This window comes from Blennius ocellaris (genome assembly GCF_963422515.1).
Source record: "Blennius ocellaris genome assembly, chromosome: 6".
NCBI classification, from domain to species: Eukaryota; Metazoa; Chordata; class Actinopteri; order Blenniiformes; family Blenniidae; genus Blennius; species Blennius ocellaris.
The window spans coordinates 1,285,975-1,308,849 of record NC_137655.1 but is presented as its reverse complement, the minus strand read 5'-3'; the positions used below and the strand labels follow the sequence as shown (position 1 = coordinate 1,308,849).

The 22,875-nt window shown below is 43.0% G+C and overlaps 1 protein-coding gene across 1 annotated transcript; it reads right to left on the bottom strand.

The window, feature by feature from the left end:
* Positions 1-569: 569 nt before the first annotated feature.
* On the bottom strand, positions 570-22,235 carry wdr75 (WD repeat domain 75). Its single transcript, XM_080498752.1, is given in 22 exon segments — positions 570-1,002; positions 1,910-2,001; positions 2,083-2,220; positions 3,611-3,670; positions 4,757-4,926; positions 5,047-5,142; positions 5,869-5,963; positions 9,624-9,804; positions 10,648-10,790; positions 11,645-11,820; positions 11,900-12,015; positions 12,913-12,972; positions 13,500-13,658; positions 13,878-13,966; positions 15,512-15,628; positions 16,408-16,453; positions 16,456-16,477; positions 17,773-17,897; positions 17,974-18,061; positions 19,777-19,842; positions 21,102-21,231; positions 22,144-22,235. Coding segments are annotated over 22 exon segments (2,484 nt in total). The 5' UTR covers positions 22,230-22,235; the 3' UTR covers positions 570-773.
* Positions 22,236-22,875: the final 640 nt, after the last annotated feature.

Sequence of the window (22,875 nt, the reverse complement as noted above, 5' to 3'; positions counted from 1 at the left end):
TGGCGCCAAAAGGTCGTTTACATACGTAACATAAGTTACGTCACTGCAAATAAAATAAAAAAAAAAAAAAAGACGTGGGTTTGAACTCGGAAAACAAGAGGTGGCAAAAGATCAAAGCAAAAAGTCTTTCATCGTGCGTTTGGGTTTGATCTGATCAAAAAGCTTGACACAAGAGTGTCAAAGAGGACATTTATTTTGAAGGGTCTTCGTTGCAGGACTGCATGTTTGGTTTTAAAAGCTCCAACGACGGAAACGGTGAAATTAAGATCCTCAAACAACCAGGATGACGAGACGATCTGAATCTACCTTCAACTTACACGTCAGTGATTCTTCTCATTTTCTAGATGTAATATGATATATATTGAATTATCACAAATATATTTTAGTTCAGGAGCAACATGGAGCCGATCTGTGAGATGACATCATCATCATCATTATTAAAAAAAGTAATTTTTATAAAAATGACCACAACTTCAACATAAAGTAAATTTTAATAAAAACATTCTGGTGAAAAATACAGAAAAATGTCCCATAAACAAAAAAAACATACAAATCTATGTTTTCCTGCCTGAATCCAGATGTTGAAGCGACACCAGATGTTTCTAAACAGGCTTTCATTGGAAACCCTTTAAAAAACACAAACTCAATCCAAGCATATAAAATTTATTGGGGGGGAGGGTGGGTGGGGGGATCCGGTTGCCGTGGAGGCGCCGTCCATCCACTGGGAGCAAGTTGAGGGTTTTTTTGCTCAACGGCACTACGGCAGTGTGGTTTCAGGAGTCCAGTAGTCCAGTGAGCCAGCTGTGGTCCGACTTCCTCAGCCGCCTCAGTTCTTTCGCCTCGGCTCTGCTCGGTACCGGGGGGGTCGGGGGGGTCAGGGCGCCCCCCGCCTCCTCCTCCCCCCCCGCCGCCGCCCGCGAGATGCTGGATTCCATTTCCCCCTCGGAATCCTCTTCCTCTTTCTCACTCTCCATTTCCTCCTCGGCGGGTTCGTCTTCCTCTCTGAGGCCACGAGGAACAACAAGGTTAGCATGACTCAGCAAAAAACATCAGTTTTCACATTAATCGTCAAACTGCTGGGACACACCGTGTGTGTGTGTGTGTGTGTGTGTGTGTGTGTGTGTGTAACGAGGGACACTACGACTTTCTGGAGACGCTCAGGCTCCGCCTCCAGGAGGCTAATGCTAGTTAGCACGCTTAAAAAATAAATAAAAGACATTTTCTTGTAATTGTCTTGATGGTTTGGCCTCAAGGTTCCATCTATAGACTGTTTTTCTAACGTGTCCAGACTCCGGCCTCCGACGGGAAACTTTCCACATCGGATCATCTTAAAAGCGTTTAACACGTTTTTTTAGATTCTTCAGTCGGTGTTTGACGTGTCGGCAGACGCTTCTCGTCAGAAATAGAATAGTAGAAAAACACGAATGAATATTGTTGTTGAACTTGAGAAAAGTGGTGAAGTTGTCAAGAGGTTAATTAATGCTTTTAAACTCGGAGAAATTTAAAAAAATGACAACTTAAGTGTTCAAGCGTGTAAAACTATTAAAATTGAACTGATATTGTTCTTATTTATGCTTTCTAATAATATATATATATGAGTTATGTGTTATTTGATCACGTTACTGTTTTGGAGGTGGAAAGTGTTTCTGCGATCTTTGATTTGAAATCTTTTTAACTCGTTTTCTTCCTCTCCTCCTGCCGTCAGAAACTTTCCTCTGAACGGTTTCCATAATAAAAGACTTCCGTCGGTTTTACCTGCAGGAGCTGACAAGCTTTCCGTGGTGCGTTCAGGTGCATCACGTAACTCCGCCCGCCGTGGTTCTAACGAGCCGCGGCGGTGCTACAAGCTAAACATGATTAAAGTGTGTCTGCTGGGTAGAAGACGATACGACGGAGGAGACGAGCTGACCTGGGCTCAGCGGCGGAGACGAGCAGCGACTGGACGAAGACGGAGGCGAGGAAGGAGGCGGCGGGCAGGACGTGGGCCGGCGAGCGCAGCAGCTGCAGGGAGGAGAGTCAGAGTCAGAGTCAGAGTCAGAGGGAGACGACGTCGCCGGCCCCTCCCCCGGCGGCGTGACTCACCTCCTTCACGGCGGCAGAGCTCCGAGGCGTCGGCGTCGTCGTCTCCGTCTCCGCGTCCCGGCGGTCCTGATGCTGAGGCGGGCGTTTCCCCAGCAACAGGTAGAACGGCGTCATGGCGACGCTGTCGTCGACCACCAGCTGCACGGGAAGGGAACGTCACACGTCACACAGCTTTTAGACCGATGGTTCAAATGATCTGTGTCGCCGTGGCAACGCGTCGCACGTCGTCACCGTGGCAACGCGTCGCACGTCGTCACCGTGATAAAAACGTGTCGTCACGGTGATAAAAACGTGTCGTCACGGTGATAAAAACGTGTCGTCACGGTGTTAAAAACGTGTCTACACGGTGATAAAAACGTGTCGTCACGGTGATAAAAACGTGTCGTCACGGTGATAAAAACGTGTCGTCACGGTGATAAAAACGTGTCGTCACCGTGATAAAAACGTGTCGTCACGGTGATAAAAACGTGTCGTCACGGTGATAAAAACGTGTCGTCACGGTGATAAAAACGTGTCGTCACGGTGATAAAAACGTGTCGTCACCGTGATAAAAACGTGTCGTCACGGTGATAAAAACGTGTCGTCACCGTGATAAAAACGTGTCGTCACCGTGATAAAAACGTGTCGTCACGGTGATAAAAACGTGTCGTCACCGTGATAAAAACGTGTCGTCACCGTGATAAAAACGTGTCGTCACGGTGATAAAAACGTGTCGTCACGGTGATAAAAACGTGTCGTCACCGTGATAAAAACGTGTCGTCACCGTGATAAAAACGTGTCGTCACGGTGATAAAAACGTGTCGTCACGGTGATAAAAACGTGTCGTCACGGTGATAAAAACGTGTCGTCACGGTGATAAAAACGTGTCGTCACCGTGATAAAAACGTGTCGTCACCGTGATAAAAACGTGTCGTCACGGTGATAAAAACGTGTCGTCACGGTGATAAAAACGTGTCGTCACCGTGATAAAAACGTGTCGTCACCGTGATAAAAACGTGTCGTCACGGTGATAAAAACGTGTCGTCACCGTGATAAAAACGTGTCGTCACGGTGATAAAAACGTGTCGTCACCGTGATAAAAACGTGTCGTCACCGTGATAAAAACGTGTCGTCACGGTGATAAAAACGTGTCGTCACCGTGATAAAAACGTGTCGTCACCGTGATAAAAACGTGTCGTCACCGTGATAAAAACGTGTCGTCACGGTGAGAAAAACGCGCCGTCACCGTGGCAACGCGTCGCACGTCAAATCAACGTCCTTCAGTCCAGAACAAACATTATTTTGTGTTAAAATATTATCGGATCCAAATAAGAAGTGATAAAAACACTAAAAACACTGAATACTGAGAAAACAAGTCAGAGTTTTTTCTTTCATCTTTATGTAAAATACAGACTTTTTTTTTTTAATGTATTGATTATTTTTCAAGGGTTATTTTCTTTATTTTCTTTTCATCCTTTTCTTTCTCTCCTCGTCAACAGACGTTACGTCACAGAGTGTATATGTATATATATCTATCTCTATATGTCACCTGTCTGCTGGCGTCCATCATTCTGTCGTCTTCTGCTCTGGTGCTGAAGGTCATCAGGTCCTGCAGAGGAAACACAAGGAATCTGATTACTTTTATCTACTGGTTAATTACAGGAAGTACTCAGACTTCTTCCTCTCACTTCAGTCTCAATCTTCAACATATTGTTATATACGTATTCTTTACTTTCTTTAACTTCTCACTAAACTACTAGTTTTTAATCCACATTCCTAAACTTGATCCTCGATACTTTTAGTTTTACTCACAATGTTTCACACGTTTTACAATTTATTCTGCATTTTAATAGAAATCCTCAACATCCTTGATCCTTTTCTGGACATTTCTACTGGATTCTTCACCTTAAATGGAAAATTCAGCTGTAAAAAATTGATGGCACAGATATTCTGGCTGTTTTGCAGCTGAATTTTTTTTGCGGCTGAAATTTTTTTTTCCAGCTGAATTTTTTTTTCCAGCTGAATTTTTTTACGGTTGAATTTTTTTACAGCTGAATTTTTTTTTGCAGCTGAATTTTTTTTTACAGCTGAATTTTTTTTTCCGGCTGAATTTTTTTACGGTTGAATTCTTTTACAGCTGAATTTTTTTTTGCAGCTGAATTTTTTTTTGCAGCTGAATTTTTTTACAGCTGAATTTTTTTTTACAGCTGAATATTATTTTTACAGCTGAACTTTTTTTGCAGCTGAATTTTTTTGCGGTTGAATTTTTTTGCAGCAGAATTTTGTTCACGGCTGAATTTTTTTTACAACCGAATTTTTTTGCAGCTGAATTTTTTTTGCGGATTAATTTCTTTTACGGTTGAAATTTTTTTTAACAGCTGAATTTTTTTTGCAGCTGAATTTTTTTGACGGTTGAATTTTTTTACAACTGAATTTTTTTGCAGTTGAATTTCATAGAATGTCATTGTTTCTGATTGTAGCGCAGGTGTGTGTGGTTTCATTACAAAAAAAAACCACCAAGCAGCACCCTCTAGTGGCCAAGAACAGGAACTACAGCGGTTTCAGGTTTCCATGTCAATCGACGGCGTTTTCAAAATGTTGCCGCGGAAACGTGAAACTTTTCTTAAAGGAAAGCACAACAACAATGCGTAGCGTGGCGTGTGTGTGTGTGTGTGTGTGTGTGTGTGTGTGTCACCATGTGCTGGGACAGGAAGTAGAGCTGTGAGCGGTTGAGCCACTGGCTGCCCTCCTGGCAGCTGTCCAACATCTGGTCTCTGGGGGCGAAGACGGCCCGGGACACTTTCCCCGAGCTCACCGCCTTGAGGGAGAACAACGGCCGAGGCTCGCTGGGCTTGAACACGAACACTGGAGGGGGGGGCGGGGCATAAGGAGGGGGGGGGGGCGGGGCATAAACGGCGAGGAATCCCAGTCAGTGACGACTCAGCGATTTCTACGACTTTGAATCTGGAGTTTCCTTCGACTCACGGTCGGCGGCGCCGCTCTGCCAGCAGAAGGCGGCCATGTTGTCGGAGAGCGGGTCGGCGAGCAGCAGGCTGACGTCCATGGAGGTGCTCCACTCCACTGTCCACACGCACGCACGCACGCACACACGCACACGCACACACACACACACACACACACACACACACACACACACACACACACACACACACACACACACACACCTCAATCACCACCTGGACTAAATTACATTGATACTTATATTATATCATATATTTCATCTGGCATATTGCATGTACATATACATATATTTATACATGTGCAAGTACACTATTACTATTGGTATTATATTATTATTACTGATATATATATATATATATATATAGTTATTTTATTGCTACCATATTGTTATTGTTATATTATTGCTACCATTATTAGCAGTACTATACACGAGTATTATACACTATTACACATTGTTATGATCTGTATTATTGTTATTATTATTATATAATGCCTACTTCTAATGGCTCTGCCACTGCACCTTACTATTTATTTATCTTGCTTTTATCATCTTATTCTAAGTGCCCATGTTCCGTTCTGTGTTTTACTTTATGTCTTATACCCCAGATATTTTTATTTTACTTTTATTACTATTCTATTGTATTTTATAATATTCGTATGTACCAGAATGCTGCAACAAGACAATTTACCTTCGGGGATGAATAAAGTCATTATCTATCTATCTATCTATCCATCTATCCATCTATCTATCTATCTATCTATCTATCATCTATCTATCCATCTATCTATCTATCTATCACACGGCGTGGCGGCGGCGGGCCTTACAGGAGCAGGTAAGGAGGTTCCAGCAGCACAGCAGGGGTCCGGCCGTGGTTCCCAGCAGGTACTTGGAGCAGCTCAGCCGGCCGAAGCAAAGATCCCTGAGGGGGGGGAGGGGAGGGAGGTGGGGGGGGGGGGGATAAATAATGAAATAGAAAGGAAGGTAAAGACTCCACAGCTCCACATAGTTCTCAGGATTTTCTACTTCACAGCAGAACACCCACTGAGTGATGTCGCCGCTTTCTTGTCGCCACGGTAACTCGGATATCACAGAAGTTTACACGTTATTTGCCATTTTCACAGTTTTTGGTTGTTGTAACGTCGCAGTAAGAGTCAAACGAGTCGTCTTTTGTTTTTTTTTCCAGGTTTTGGAAGCACAGCGACGCAAAAAGGCCCAATTCCAGACTCACAATGTAAACTATAGTTAGTCTCTCTCTCTCTCTCTCATCTTTATTGTTGAGATCTTTTCTTTCATTGAGAATTCATTGGTTCTACAATGTTCTGTATGTTTTACTGTGGAAAAATAAAGAATTAAACAAAGGTTTTGGGAGCAGAAAGGAGTTTGTTTGTATTTCATCTCCCCTCAGAGGGGCTGAAAGTCACATTTAGGAATCAAATCATTAGGATATTGAACATATTGTGTGAAAACGAGTGCAACACAAACTTTCTTTTTTTCTTTTCTTTAATAAAAACTTGACTTTATCCACGAGAATCAGGTTTTCATGCAGAGTGGAGCTCCTGAGGGGAAGTGAAGTAACTGACTCTGCACATCTATAGGTGGTGGTTTAAGACGGCAGCTGTCAAAACACCCCCCCCCCCCCCCCCCCCCCCCACCACCACCACCACCACCACCACCTCCACCCTCCAGCTCTGCAGACTATTACTCACAGATTCCTGTTCAGGACCCAAACTACACAGAAATAATAAAACGCCTCTGAGTGGAGGCAGGTGGTGTGTTCTGCTTTAAACCTCCGTCAGGAGGAAGAAAGTCCCACTTATTAAACCAGGTGGCGCTATTTCCTGTATCAAAGGCGTTTTCAACAACGTTCCATGAAGGTTTTTTTTGGCGGCCAAATTGTTTTTGCAGCTGAATTTTTTTTTTACAGCTCAATTGTTTTTGCGGCTGAATTTTTTTTAAAGAAAAATTTTTTTTTTTTAAGTAAAATTTTTTTTGTGGCTGAAATTTTTTCCAAAGCAAAATTTTTTTTACGGACGAAAATTTTTTTGCAGCAGAATTTTTCTTTTTACAGCAAACATTTTCTTTAAGCAAAATTTTTTTGTTGGCGAAATTTTTTTTTTTTACAGCAGAATTTTTTTTAGCAGCAAAATTTTTTTGCAGCTGAATTTTTTTTACAGCTGAATTTATTTTGTGTTTGAATTTTTTTAGCAGCTGAATTTTTTTTTTTTACAGCTGAATTGTTTTTGCTGCTGAATTTTTTTTTGCAGCTGAATTATTTTTGTGTTTGAATTTTTTGTCAGCTGAATTTTTTTTGTGTTTGAATTTTTTTTTTACAGCTGAATTTATTTTGTGTTTGAATTTTTTGTCAGCTGAATTTATTTTGTGTTTGAATTTTTTTTTACAGCTGAATTTATTTTGTGTTTGAATTTTTGTCAGCTGAATTTATTTTGTGTTTGAATTTTTTTTACAGCTGAATTTATTTTGTGTTTGAATTTTTTGTCAGCTGAATTTATTTTGTGTTTGAATTTTTTTTTACAGCTGAATTTATTTTGTGTTTGAATTTTTTTTACAGCTGAATTTTTTTTGGGAAACGAAAGAGGTGGATGTGCTGTCGGCCCACTAGGGGGCGCTGTGTGGTGACGGTAAACAACCAGAGGGTCGTAAACAAACTCCGAAAAGAAAAAAAACCCAGAAACGTTTGGTTTTGACTAGAAAACTGCGTCGACGAGATAAAAAGATCCACCGGACGTTAAAATTCAAAACACAAAATCAGCGCTTCTATTTGTCAGCTTGTTTGTTTGTTTGTTCTGGTTCCTTTATTTTAGGGGAAATAAATTTGCAAGTCTTTCAACTTTTTCTTCTGGTTTTGCAGGTTTTTTTTGCACATCTGCTAAAGATGAGTGTGACTTTTTGAATCATTTCAAAATCGTGGTGGCAGTTGTTTTGTGTCCTCCATGACCTGGTTGGGGGGGGGGGGGGGGGGGGGGGGGGAGGGGGGGGGGGTCCATGTGTTAAATAACAGTGACTGGCACTTCTCTCGTTCTGCGGTGAGAAAAAAAAAACCTGCTCACTTCTCGACAGAAAACAAGCAACCAAAACCTTGTTAGCATATTAGCGTATTTAATGCTAATATTTAGTCACATGATTTCTTTATGTCACTTTATTTTCTGGTGATTTAAATCTGGACACGGTGCAGGTTGACTCTTCCATGACTCAGCAAAAACTAGTTTCCTTCAGTTCATACGAGCGCAGAAGTTCACAGCGTAGCTCCACACAGCAAACAAACAAATAAGATAATTTATTTAGCATTAAATGTACAACCAGAGACACTATTTGGTTTCGTAGCGGCTCCTCTTACCGGCTGAACTGTGACTTTTAGGTTAGTTGTTGGTTTTTACTGAGCTAATTCAGTCCTAAGCTGCAGACGTGACACTAAACTTCCTGCAGGACACAGTCGGAGCCTCGAGTTTGTCTTCTACGTTCATTATTTATTCATTTCGTCCGTTTCCAGGGAGGATGTGCAGTGAACAGTAATACCACTGACGGCCTGAGGGGGCAGCGTTGCACAACGTGGCTCACGTACCACCAGTGAAGCAACAGAAATGAAGGTTTTTCCAAATGCGCAGATGAAGAAATCTCCAGAAACAAGCGAGAAGAAAACCTTCAGCGTGACCTTTGACCTTCTATGTGACTAAACTGATGAGCACTGCCCCCTAGTGGGCGTGTTGGAAATGTAATGTGAACAACAAAGGCAGAAAAATGGAGTTCAGAGAGACGATCAGCTGTGAAAAGTCTCTCTGTGTCTCTCTCCCTCTCTCTCTCTCTGTGTCTCTGTCTCTCTCTCTCTCACACTGTGTCTCTCTCCCTCTCTCTGTGTCTCTGTCTCTGTCTCTCTCTCTCACTGTGTCTCTGTCTCTCTCTCTCTCACACTGTGTCCTCTCTCCCTCTCTCTGTGTCTCTGTCTCTCACTGTGTCTCTGTCTCTCTCTCTCTCTGTGTCTCTGTCTCTCTCTCTCTCTGTGTCTCTCTCTCTCTCTCTCTCTCTCACTGTGTCTCTGTCTCTGTCTCTCTCTCACACTGTGTCTCTGTCTCTCTCTCTGTGTCTCTGTCTCTCTCTCTGTGTCTCTGTCTCTCTCTCACACTGTGTCTCTGTCTCTGTCTCTCTCTCACACTGTGTCTCTGTCTCTCTCTCTCACTGTGTCTGTCTCTCTCCCTCTCTCTCTCTCTGTGTCTCTGTCTCTCTCTCACACTGTGTCTCTGTCTCTCTCTCTCACTGTGTCTGTCTCTCTCCCTCTCTCTCTCACTGTGTCTCTGTCTCTCTCTCTCACTGTGTCTCTGTCTCTCTCTCTCTCACTGTGTCTCTGCCTCTGTCTCTCTCTGTCTGTCTCTCTCTCTGCCCCCCTCTCTCTCACTGTGTCTCTGTCTCTCTCGCCCTCTCACTGTGTCTCTCTCTCCCCCCCCCCCCTCTCTCTCACTGTGTCTCTCTCCCCCCCCCCCCCCCTCTCTCTCACTGTGTCTCTCTCCCCCCCCTCTCTCACTGTGTCTCTCTCCCCCCCCTCTCACTGTGCCCCCCCCCCCCTCACCTGATGGCGCCCGGCGGTTGAGACAGGGTGGTGACCAGCTCCCAGGAGGCGGAGCTCCAGACCGTCACCACCTCCTGGAAGCCGACGGCCAGCAGGGAGCCGTCGGCCGAGAAGCAGCAGGAGGCCGGAGGGAGGCTGTGATAGGCTCCTACGAAGTCACATGACCAGGACGGACCCTCGTCTGCTGGGGGGGGGGGGGGGGGGGACGAGAGGGAGAGGGAGAGAGACAGAGACACAGTGAGAGAAAGAGACAGAGACACAGTGAGAGGGAGAGACAGAGACACAGAGAGAGAGACAGAGACACAGTGAGAGAGAGAGAGCGAGAGAGCGAGAGCGAGAGAGAGAGAGAGAGAGAGAGAGAGAGAGAGAGAGAGAGGATTAGTGACACTCACTGGTTCATTTGACAATTATGTGACATTCAGATTCCGGGGTTCTGCAGGACGGGACCCAGTGCTTGGTACGGACGGCTCAGGTCACTGAAAGGGTTAATGCTTTGTGCAGCTCCTGCTGTGTGGGAATCATGTGACGTTATATTGAGATGAGCTGGTTTCACATCTACTGGAGCAAAAAGAAAAATGGGAAAACTAAAGCTAAAACTATATAAATAAAGGCGGTGGAGCTACAATCAGCTAAAGAGGCTAAAGATGCTAAGATGTACAAAATATAAAAACTGTCACCAGCAGCTGAAACTGTAAGGAAATATATCTAAACATACCTGCAACACTTTATATATGTGTAGCAACTTAAAAAATCGGTTTTTTTTCTTTGTAATGTCAGAGAACTAGAATGTTCTGCAGCTCCACATCAAAGTGATTAAAAGGCTCTTTGTTGCAGACGCCAGGTAGAAATGAATGCGTGGCACAAAACAGTAAAACAACACAAAACCCTGGCCCACTGTAGAGCTACGAGAGTAGATCTGGAGCCTCCACACTGTCTGCCAGCAGAGCCTCTGGTGGAGCCAAACCAAACCTCCACCTCCCGCCTGCTCCAGGCCTTGAGGTGTTATTCCAGGGCGTCTCCTCACCGTCTGCCAGGCGCCAGGCTTTGAAGTGTCCGTCGCTGCTGGCGGAGACCAGCACGGCGGTGGGGCTGGCGGCGGCCGGCTGGAAGCACAGGGAGGTGATCCCAGCCTCGTGGGGGGCGGAGATGGTGGTGTTCAGCACCAGGCTGCAGGGGGGGGAGGGGGGGGGGGGGGGGGATTAGTGGAGGAACGCTCTAGAACACTGTTCTTCAACCACGACCAGTCAGGTGAGTCGTGGGAAATTATCACATTTCACTTTTTGTTCTAAAAAAACCTTTGCTCTCACAGCGACAGTGTGTTGCAGAGTGATCATGTATAAATACTCTTCACCACTAGAGGGCAGCGCAGAACTTTGCCGGTGAAATGGACACTGACAGCACAGAACTTTGAGACCAGACGTTAAGGCCGACGTGGGAAAACTACGGCTTTTTAATCTGTTCTGCTGAACTCGTCCAAAATATAGTAAAAACCTCATTCGTTCCCCTTTTTCACCCTGCAGTTCCCTCGTTTCCCCAACAGAGGGCGCCCTAGTCTAGAACAGGGTTTTTCTACCTTTTTGAGCAAAGACACACTTTTTTCTTTGGAGAAATCTGGAGTCACACCTCCACCTGGAAATGTTAAAAAGTTAAACTCTGTAGCCTCTATTAACAATATAAAGTCTCTCATCACAGTTTTATCAACAGGAATCCAGTAAATCCAGAAACAAGGACTTTTTTTAATAGTGCCTCCCTCAGTGTGAAACCTGGACCTGATGGATGAAGAGCTGAGATCCTGGTTCACATTCTTCCTTTTCAAAAACCTCATGTATAAATACTCTTCACCACTAGAGGGCAGCACAGAACTTTGCCGGTGAAATGTAAAGTGACAGACGTCAGTGTGGTTCATCTCCACCTCCTGCTACCATCTTGTATCAAAGTACTGTGTCAGTGACAGTGATGGAGAAGTTTTTGAAAAGGAAGAATGTGGGGTGAGGGGGGGGTGAGGAGGGTGAGAGAGGTACCTCTGCGTCTCCTCCTGGAACATCCACAGCTTCAGGTTGACCTCCAGCTCCACGTCTTTCTGCCGTCGTTCCTCCACCGTCGCCAGCCAGACGCCAGACGGGTGGAGAGCCGCCTCCACCACCTCGAACTGCCTCAGCCCCGCCTCGTGGATGAACTCCTGCTGGACCACGTCCAGCTGGGGGGGGCGGGAGGAGGGGGGGGACGTCATGACGGAGAAGTGGACACGGTAGGGACACGGCGGGACGGAGACTCACGTTGTACAGCAGCTTGTCCCTCTGGAGGGAGTAGAACTGCAGGTGTCCTGGCTTCCCGTTCAGGACCAGAGCTCTGCTGCGGGGGTCCACCAGCAGCCCCGTCCTCACCGCGTCTCCTGGGACGGACACACGGACGGGACGGACACACGGACGGGACGCAATGAAGACGTTACACAAAAGACAGAAGAAGAACAGTGGGACTAGAAGTCTAGAGACGTAAAACTAGAGCTAGAAAAGAACCAGAGAGGAACTCCGAGCAAAACTTCTAGACGTCGTCTTGACGACCGACCCAGGAAACCTCCATACTATTTACTGCCATACTACTGCCTACTACCATACTAATACCATACTACTACCTACTACCATACTACTACCTACTACCATACTACTGCCATACTACTACCTACTGCCATACTACTGCCATACTACTACCATACTACTGCCTACTACCATACTACTACCTACTACCATACTACTGCCTACTACCATACTACTGCCATACTACTACCTACTGCCATACTACTGCCATACTACTACCTACTGCCATACTACTGCCATACTACTACCTACTGCCATACTACTGCCATACTACTACCTACTACCATACTAATACCATACTACTACCTACTACCATACTACTACCTACTACCATACTACTGCCATACTACTACCTACTGCCATACTACTGCCATACTACTACCATACTACTGCCTACTACCATACTACTACCTACTACCATACTACTGCCTACTACCATACTACTGCCATACTACTACCTACTGCCATACTACTGCCATACTACTACCTACTACCATACTACTACCATACTACTACCTACTGCCATACTACTACCTACTGCCATACTACTACCTACTACCATACTACTACCTACTACCATACTACTACCTACTGCCATACTACTACCTACTACCATACTACTACCTACTGCCATACTACTACCTACTACCATACTACTACCTACTACCATACTACTACCTCTTGAGCGTCCTTACCTCTGACCAGGCCCTGGATCACCGCCGACACCTTGACACAGCTCTGGATGATGGTGATCTCTGGAAACCAGAACCAGCAGGGTCAGTGATGGAGGACAGACGAGACAGAGGGACAGACGAGACAGAGGGACAGAGAGACAGACGAGAGACAGAGGGACAGACGAGAGACAGAGGGACAGAGAGACAGACGAGAGACAGAGGGACAAAGAGACAGAGGGACAGAGAGACAGAGGGACAAAGAGACAGAGGGACAGAGGGACAAAGAGACAGAGGGACAGAGAGACAGAGGGACAAAGAGACAGAGGGACAGAGAGACAGAGGGACAGAGACACAGAGAGACAGAGGGACAGAGAGACAGAGGGACAAAGAGACAGAGGGACAAAGAGACAGAGGGACAAAGAGACAGAGGGACAGAGACACAGAGAGACAGAGGGACAGAGAGACAGACGAGAGACAGAGGGACAGAGAGACAGAGGGACAGAGAGACAGAGGGACAAAGAGACAGAGGGACAGAGACACAGAGAGACAGAGGGACAGACGAGACAGAGGGACAGAGAGACAGAGGGACAGACGAGGCGGTGGCTCACTGTTGTCACTGTGGGAGGTGCAGAACAGCGTCCCGTCAGGCGAGGCGGTGACATGGGTGATGGCGGCGCCCAGGCGAGGCAGGAAGTCCTTCTGGTTCTCCTGGTTGTACCTCCACTGGACCAGCACCGACTCCACACCGCCGCTCAGCAGGCTGGAGCCTTACGGGGGGGGGACAGACAATCACGTGAGGTCAGGACTGTCCAGGACGGTCCAGGACGGTCCAGGACAGTCCAGGACAGTCCAGAACGGTCCAGGACAGACTACCACCTACTGCCCTACTGTTTTCATTTCATTAGTCAATGTCCATCGCTATACGTGTTTTATTCTAACAAGCTGTTAAGTGTATTGACCATACTGGTCCCTACATGAAGCCATACCTCCTGGGGTGAAGCAGAGGGAGGTGACGGCGCTGTGGTGCCAGTGCAGGGTGGAGTAGGTGTAGTTCTTCTGGTGGTCGAACTTCCTCCTGCAACCGTCAACACTGGTGATACTCAACACGCCAACGTGACCTGCCTCACTGCCGTACTACCATACTGCCTACTACCATACTACCTACTACCATACTACCTACTACCATACTACCATACTACCTACTACCATACTACCTACTACCATACTACCATACTGCCTACTACCATACTACCTACTACCATACTACCTACTACCATACTACCATACTGCCTACTACCATACTACCTACTACCATACTACCTACTACCATACTACCTACTACCATACTGCCTACTACCATACTACCTACTACCATACTACCTACTACCATACTACCATACTGCCATCTACCATACTACCATACTGCCTACTACCATACTACCTACTACCATACTGCCTACTACCATACTACCTACTACCATACTACCTACTACCATACTGCCTACTACCATACTACCTACTACCATACTACCTACTACCATACTACCTACTACCATACTGCCTACTACCATACTACCTACTACCATACTACCATACTACCTACTACCATACTGCAATCCTACCATACTACCTACTACCATACTGCCATACTACCATACTGCAATACTACCATACTGCAATACTACCATACTGCCATACTGCAATCCTACCATACTGCAATACTACCATACTGCAATACTACCATACTGCCGTGCTACCATACTATACTGCCATACTATACTACCATACTATCATACTATACTGCCATACTACCATACCATACTATCATACTATACTACCATACTATCATACTATACTGCCATACTACCATACTATACTACCATACTATACTACCATACTATCATACTATACTGCCATACTACCATACTATACTACCATACTATCATACTATACTGCCATACTATCATACTATACTGCCATACTACACTACCATACTATCATACTATACTGCCATACTATCATACTATACTGCCATACTACCATACTATACTACCATACTATCATACTATACTGCCATACTACCATACTATACTACCATACTATCATACTATACTACCATACTATCATACTATACTACCATACTATCATACTATACTGCCATACTACCATACTATACTACCATACTATCATACTATACTACCATACTATCATACTATACTGCCATACTACCATACTATCATACTATACTGCCATACTACCATACTATACTACCATACTATCATACTATACTACCATACTATCATACTATACTGCCATACTACCATACTATACTACCATACTACCATACTACCATACTATACTGCCATACTACCATACTATCATACTATACTACCATACTACCATACTATCATACTATACTGCCATACTACCATACTATACTACCATACTATCATACTATACTGCCATACTATACTACCATACTATCATACTATACTGCCATTCTACCATACTATACTGCCAAATTACCATAATATACTACCATACTACCTACTACCATACGATACTGCATACTACCATACTATACTGCCATACTACCATACTATACTACCATACTCCTCACCAGAGTCGGATCTTGCCGTCCTCGTGCCCTGTAGCAAGGCAGTCGTCAGTAGGGTGGCAGGTCAGACAAGTGAAGGTGTTCTTCCCTCCTTTCTTGTTGTTTTCTTTCAGAGAAAACCTGGAAATAAAACCAGAAACCACAGACGTCCAACGAGTTGATTTAGTTAAAAACACTCAAATACACGTTTATGGTTTTTTACATGTTGAGATTTGTTCTTAACGTGACGCTTCTCTTTCTCTCTCCACTGCACGTTTCTTTACTTTTGCATTTTCAGTCATTTTTCTTAGTTTTTTTTCTGTTTCTGGTCAAATAAAATCTTCAAATCAACTTTTTAACTTTCATGTAATTTCATTATTAATATATATATTTTAAATTTCTTTGTAAATCTTTTCTATATTTCTTCAGTTTTCTCTTCCATCTTTGTAAAGCGCCACGTTTAAACGGCGCTCTATTAATGCACCTTGTGACCATGAATATAAATAAGTGAACCTTCAATATTCTGTCATTTCAAATTAGGACGAATCAACAGTTCATGTCAACATTCTGCACTTGTTCACGTCACAAATTCGTGATTTTAAAGGAGTCAAACAGAGGAAAGAACCTCCAACAGGTGACGGAGCCAGTCTGGATGGTTTCACTGAAATTCTCCAAAATATTTCAAGACTGAATGTCGTCACTTTTTCTGACTTTTGAGCCTGAAGACTGGAACTTTACTTGAACGTAATGATGAACAAAGTCGCCAGATAATTAAAATAAAAAATATTTTATGGCTTTTATTAGGCCAGAGCAAAAAAAAAAAAAAAAAAAAAAAAAATATATATATATATATCCAACATATTTCCAGGCCTGGAAATAATTTCTGGATTTAAAAAAATAATAAAACCAGCTGTTCTCACCTGTAAGACTTCTGCTTCCTGAAGAAGTAGACGTCCAGCTGCAGACTCTGGCCGAGGCCACGAACTCCCCCTGCAACACCCCCGGGTCAATATTCACACAATTTATGCAAAGAAGAAGAAGAAGAAGAAGAAGAAGAAGAAGAAGAAGAAGAAGAAGAAGAAGAAGAAGAAGAAGAAGAAGAAGAAGAAGAAGAAGGAGAAGAAGAAGAAGAAGGAGAAGAAGAAGAAGAAGAAGAAGAAGAAGAAGAAGAAGAAGAAGAAGAGAAGAAGAAGAAGAAGAAAGAAGAAGAAGAAGAAGAAGAAGAAGAAGAAAATAAAGCAAACGGAGGGAATAGAACCTGATCCAACACGTCACTGTTTAACCTCTGTGGTTGTTTTCCTCAAAGCGTCACGCTTCCTAAACCCTTTGTTCTACCAGCTTTGCTTCTTTGATGTCTTGATGTGTCGTTTTGGAAAATAAACCTGATAAACCTTTGGTTTTTCTCTAAACTCTAACTGTCATTTTCACAGTGGACCAGCAACGAAACGTCCATTTTCTAAAAGTTTCTGCTTGTATCTGTTTACAAATATGTTAATAAAAGATTCTTAATAAGGCTCTCTGTTCACGAGAAAAAACCCCAACTATGTTCCACCACTAGGGGGCTCTCTAGTCACTGTTTAAAAAACTATAACGTTTCACCACTAGGGGGCTCTCTAGTCACTGTTTAAAAAACTATAACGTTTCACCACTAGGGGGCTCTCTAGTCACTGTTTAAAAAAATGTTCCACCACTAGGGGGCTCTCTAGTCACTGTTTAAAAAAATGTTTCACCACTAGGGGGCTCTCTGTTCACTAGCTGTTTAAAAAAAAACTATAATGTTCCACCACTAGGGGGCTCTCTATTCACTGTTTAAAAATTTTTTTCACCACTAGGGGCCTCTCTATTCACTGTTTAAAAGAACTATACAGGTCCACCACTAGGGGGCTCTCTGTTCACTATGTGTTTAAAAGAACTATAACGTTCTACCACTAGGGGGCTCTCTATTCACTGTTTAAAAAACTATAATGTTTCACCACTAGGGGGCTCTCTAGTCACTGTTTAAAAAAAGTTCCACCACTAGGGGGCTCTCTATTTACAGTTTAAAAGAACTTGTTTCACCACTAGGGGGCTCTCTGTTCACTAGCTGTTTAAAAAAAAACTATAATGTTCCACCACTAGGGGGCTCTCTATTCACTGTTTAAAAAGTTTTTCACCACTAGGGGGCTCTATTCACTGTTTAAAAAGTTTTTCACCACTAGGGGCTCCCTGTTCACGATTTAAAAGAACTATAACGTTCCACCACCAGGGGGCTCCCTCACAGTACAGCAGGTGTTACTGGGACCCACCCCTCTCCCGAAGGCCACGGCTGCGGGGGAGGAGCTGACGCTGTCCAGGACGGCAGAAAACTCCCGAGCCTCCACCTGCTGGTCTCCGGTCTGAGGAAGCTGTACCGCCACCAGCTGGAAGCACTCTGGACACACATTATACACTCATTATATCTCTATATTTATATACATTCACCAGGTCCACACACAGCGGGGACGTACCGGAGCGAGACGGGACGATGACGAAGATCACGCCTTCGTGCTGCGGCGAGGCGAGGACGGCGTGGACGGGCTGTCCCACCACGAAGGTCTGACGGGGGACGACAGGGGGGGGACGTCAGCCGGGGACTTAAACACTCTCGGTCGTCATGGCGACCGTCTGTTTGTCAGCCGGGGACTTAAACACTCCCGGTCGTCATGGCGACCGTCTGTTTGTCAGCCGGGGACTTAAACACTCCCGGTCGTCATGGCGACCGTCTGTTTGTCAGCCGGGGACTTAAACACTCCCGGTCGTCATGGCGACCGTCTGTTTGTCAGCCGGGGACTTAAACACTCCCGGTCGTCATGGCGACCGTCCGTTTGTCAGCCGGGGACTTAAACACTCCCGGTCGTCATGGCGACCGTCTGTTTGTCAGCCGGGGGCTTAAACACTCCCGGTCGTCATGGCGAACGTCCGTTTGTCAGCCGGGGACTTAAACACTCCCGGTCGTCATGGCGACCGTCCGTTTGTCAGCCGGGGACTTAAACACTCCCGGTCGTCATGGCGACCGTCTGTTTGTCAGCCGGGGGCTTAAACACTCCCGGTCGTCATGGCGACCGTCCGTTTGTCAGCCGGGGACTTAAACACTCCCGGTCGTCATGGCGACCGTCTGTTTGTCAGCCGGGGGCTTAAACACTCCCGGTCGTCATGGCGACCGTCCGTTTGTCAGCCGGGGACTTAAACACTCCCGGTCGTCATGGCGACCGTCCGTTTGTCAGCCGGGGACTTAAACACTCCCGGTCGTCATGGCGACCGTCTGTTTGTCAGCCGGGGACTTAAACACTCCCGGTCGTCATGGCGACCGTCTGTTTGTTATGAACTCGCTTAGTAAAACTACCTGAACAGCATCAGTGTGTCAATAAAGTTTTACCATATTGAATTAAATCACTGCAGCTATTAATGTCCATAACATTTAATTTGGGCTTTTTTAGTAAACAATGCACCAACAACGTGTTAGAAAAACAAATAAATACGATTTTAAAACTAGAACTGACTTCAGTAAATCAGCCTTCTTTATTAATATCCGTTTTTTTTATATAATAACTTATTTATTTCAACATTCCTGGATGTTTTTTTTTAATTGCAATTCTCACTTTATTTGCATAAAAACATTCAAAATCCACAAAATTACAACATAATTATTTCTCACTACATAATGCCAAATGCAACGAGGCGTTAAACAAACAAATAAAAGCTTAAAACTATAACTGACTTTAGAAAAATCTATCTATTATTATCCTTTTTTATATGTAATTACTAATTAATTTCATTATTCCTGGATTTTTTTTATGACACTTATCACATTATTTGGATTAAGAAATATTCAAAATAGACAAAATTACAACATAATTATCTCTCACTACATAATGCCAAATGCAACAAGGTGTTAAACATAAACAAATAAAAGTTTTAAACCATAATTGACTTCAGAAAAATCAATCTTCTTTATTATTATCCTTTTTTTAATGTAATTATTCATTTATTTCATTATTCCTGGATTTTCCTTAATGACATTTATCACATTATTTGGATTAAGAAATATTCAAAATTCTCAGATAATTATCCATCATTTCACGTGTGGATGAGAGATTAAAAAAGAATATTTCTAAAAGGTTAATAAATATTATATTTCAGGAGACGTTTAGACGACCACACGTTCAGAACGTCAGTTGGATCAAAATCCTGGGTTGGCCTGAATAAATAAACATTTATAGACGCAGATAAAACAGGCAGGATGAACATAAGAGACTTAATTGAGTTTTGACCTTAATAGGAATGGCGTCGGTGAAGTCCCACAGTCTGACGCTGCCATCTAGTGAGCAGGAGTAGACCTGCAACACAGCAGCGTCCTCGCAATGACTCACTCAAGAACATCAAAGTCCCACGAAAAGATCAAAATATCCATAATAAAAATAGAAATACAGCGTTTTATAAGTGAAAGTCGCACCTGAAAGAAAGAGAAATAAACTCAAAATACTTCAGGACGACAATTAAACAACATAGAATCTTAAAATAGCAACAAAAAAGGCGATAAAACAAAAGTAAAAAAAAAAAGAAAAAGACGTCTAATAAAGTGATTGAACTGAACAGAAGACAAATATAAAACGAAAAATATCAAAGCAGAAAGTTTTATGAAGTTTCAATTACTTTTTCAGAGAAAATATCTAATTACATTTTCTGCAGTTTTTGTAGATGATTTTAGACGTTTTAACTTCCTTTCTTAAGACAAATTCAACATTTTAGCTATTTTTAACTATTTTGGTGTTTTTTTCTCGAGGATTTCTTTCAAATTTTATTTTATTTTTCTACAGTTTTGACAAGTTGAACAAAGTTTTATATAAATAAATGCTGTCAGAAATAACTCGTTAATTTACTTAATTGATTGAAAACGTTTCATTCATTAAGAAAATTATATGCAATGAACGTAGTTTGGTTTACTTACGTTTTTTTTTTTTTTAAGTTTCACTTTAAAAGTTCCCAGGCGACTGATTGAGTAAAAGCCAATAGCTTTACTTTGAAAAGCCGAATTTATTCGACCACAGTGGTAGTTCTGCAGCAGAACAGCAGGTTGCCAGGTTGGCTGACCAGCTCTCCAGACCTATGTTAGACGTTTATTAATTTATATATTTATTATTTTGCTGATCTTGGAGAGAAACAGTTTTGCTAAAAGCTAAAAGGACGTTACAAAAATAGTCTTTTAATTTAAATACAGTCTCAGTGTGCTGAGTCGACATTAATTCCGTAGTTTTCCCTCAATAAATCTCATTACAAGCTTCAGTCTTCAGGAGAAAAACGATGCGATTAATCGCAAGTCATTATAGAAACTTGTGCGCTTAATTAGTTAGATTGACAGCACTATTGTATAAATATATATATATATAAATAAACAAGTTAATAACCAAAATAATACAATGCGTCATTGAAAGAAGGTAATTTTTCTCAAAAGAATCAAAGTCAACTTATAACAAATATTAACAAAGTCAATCAAGATTGGATATAAATGAAGGAAACGGTGCAGCGGCTTGGCCACGCCCCCCCGGTGGAGGGTGGAGGTGCCTCGGCCACGCCCCCCGGTGGAGGGTGGAGGTACCTGCAGGTGGTTGGAGGGTCTGAGCAGGACCCCCGTCACCAGGTCGGTGTGTCCCCGCAGGTCGTGGACACACTCCTCTGTGGACGTGCTGAACACCTTCACACACTGGCCGGAGGCCACCAGCAGGAACCTGCAGCACACACACACACACACACACACACACACACACACACAAAACTTTATCGACAAGAACTCAGATAACATTCCAACATATCATTGTATTATTATTATTATTATAAGTATACTATTACTATTATTATTACTGATATATATATATATATATATATATATTGTTATGGTTTGTTATTTTATTGCTACCATATTCTTATTGCTATATTATTGCTACCATTATTAGTAGTACTATACACGAGTATTATACACTATTTCACACTGTTATCTGTTTATATATTGAACAGGAGAGTTTGTTTAAACATCAATAAATGCCGTTCCAAAATCAAAAACATCATCGAGTTTTTTCCATAATCGAGCAGTCCTAGTACACATTGTGTGTCATTACGTGTAAAGTATAAAACATGCTGTAAGTCATCAATGTGACCAAAATCACACATGTTGACAACAAACTCTTCAAGCTTTAAAGCCCATTATTAAAGTTTTGGGTAAATTCTTATTTACTGATTCATGTCCATGTTGATTTTATCCAGAGGTTTAGAATGATCTGTAGAATCTGTATTTTCTCAGACTTGAACATATTGAGAGGTTATCCTGGTTTAATATCTGAGGTTTGCTATTTCCTACTACGTAATGGATTATAACACAAAACTACTCCCATATTAATTATTGCTGCGTGTAAATATTTCCAAGCTTTCATACGTCACCAAAAAAAAAGAGGAAAACACAAAGCCAGCGTGTGTGAAAGCTGAAGATATCACATGTAAACAGCAGGCGCGTCACCGGCGAGCCTGCTGCTGATGCTAATGCTAACGGCTAACTGGGACTCCGGCTGATTAAAAACCCCGTAAAACAAGTCAGGAATCTCCTCCGACCACCGCCAAACATCTCCGCACCGCGGCCGCTCACTGACCTGGAGTCGCTGCTGATGACAGGAACCCTGAAGTTTAGTTTACTGCCTCCTCTGTGAACCACGCGGATCTCCCCGTGTTCCACCATCTTTTCCACCGGATTGACCTCTGACCTCTCAGCGCCTGTACAGCACAGCGGCGCTACCGCCGCCTGTGGCGAGGAGTGGTACTACACGCAGTAAATACTGCAATCTTAAAAGAGCCATTTCTTGACAAATAAAATCCACCTGGAGCCCAAAAAAAAAAAAAGTTAAACTAATCTCCAGTGAAAGCATTAATTTTGTTACCTCAGCATTTAAAGATGTTTTCATCTTGGATTAATAATGAACTGCTTTTGTATTCTTGTTAGTAAAGATTTAACTTTATTCTTTTCTAAGTCTTTTTAAAATGTCCTTGTTTTGATGTATTTGTATCAAGCGCTCTTTTATTTAATCATTCCATTTGTTTCTTTTATAACTTTGCTGCACACGTTCACATAAAATAAATAATAATAAAAATATTTTCTCAAACACTGAATCCACAGTGTCTCAATTACATATTTTAATCTAATTCTCCCTCTTTAGAATTTCCTAATGAAGACTGCAGGAATAAATCTACAATCTTTAAACACTGATGAAAAGTTCAGTCAGTTGTTTTTCTTGATCAGATCATAAACTCGCCAGATTCTCCAGGAATCACGTGATTCTCTGTAAAAAGCAGTAAACTGAACGTGAAGTTCACGTCGCCTCCATCCA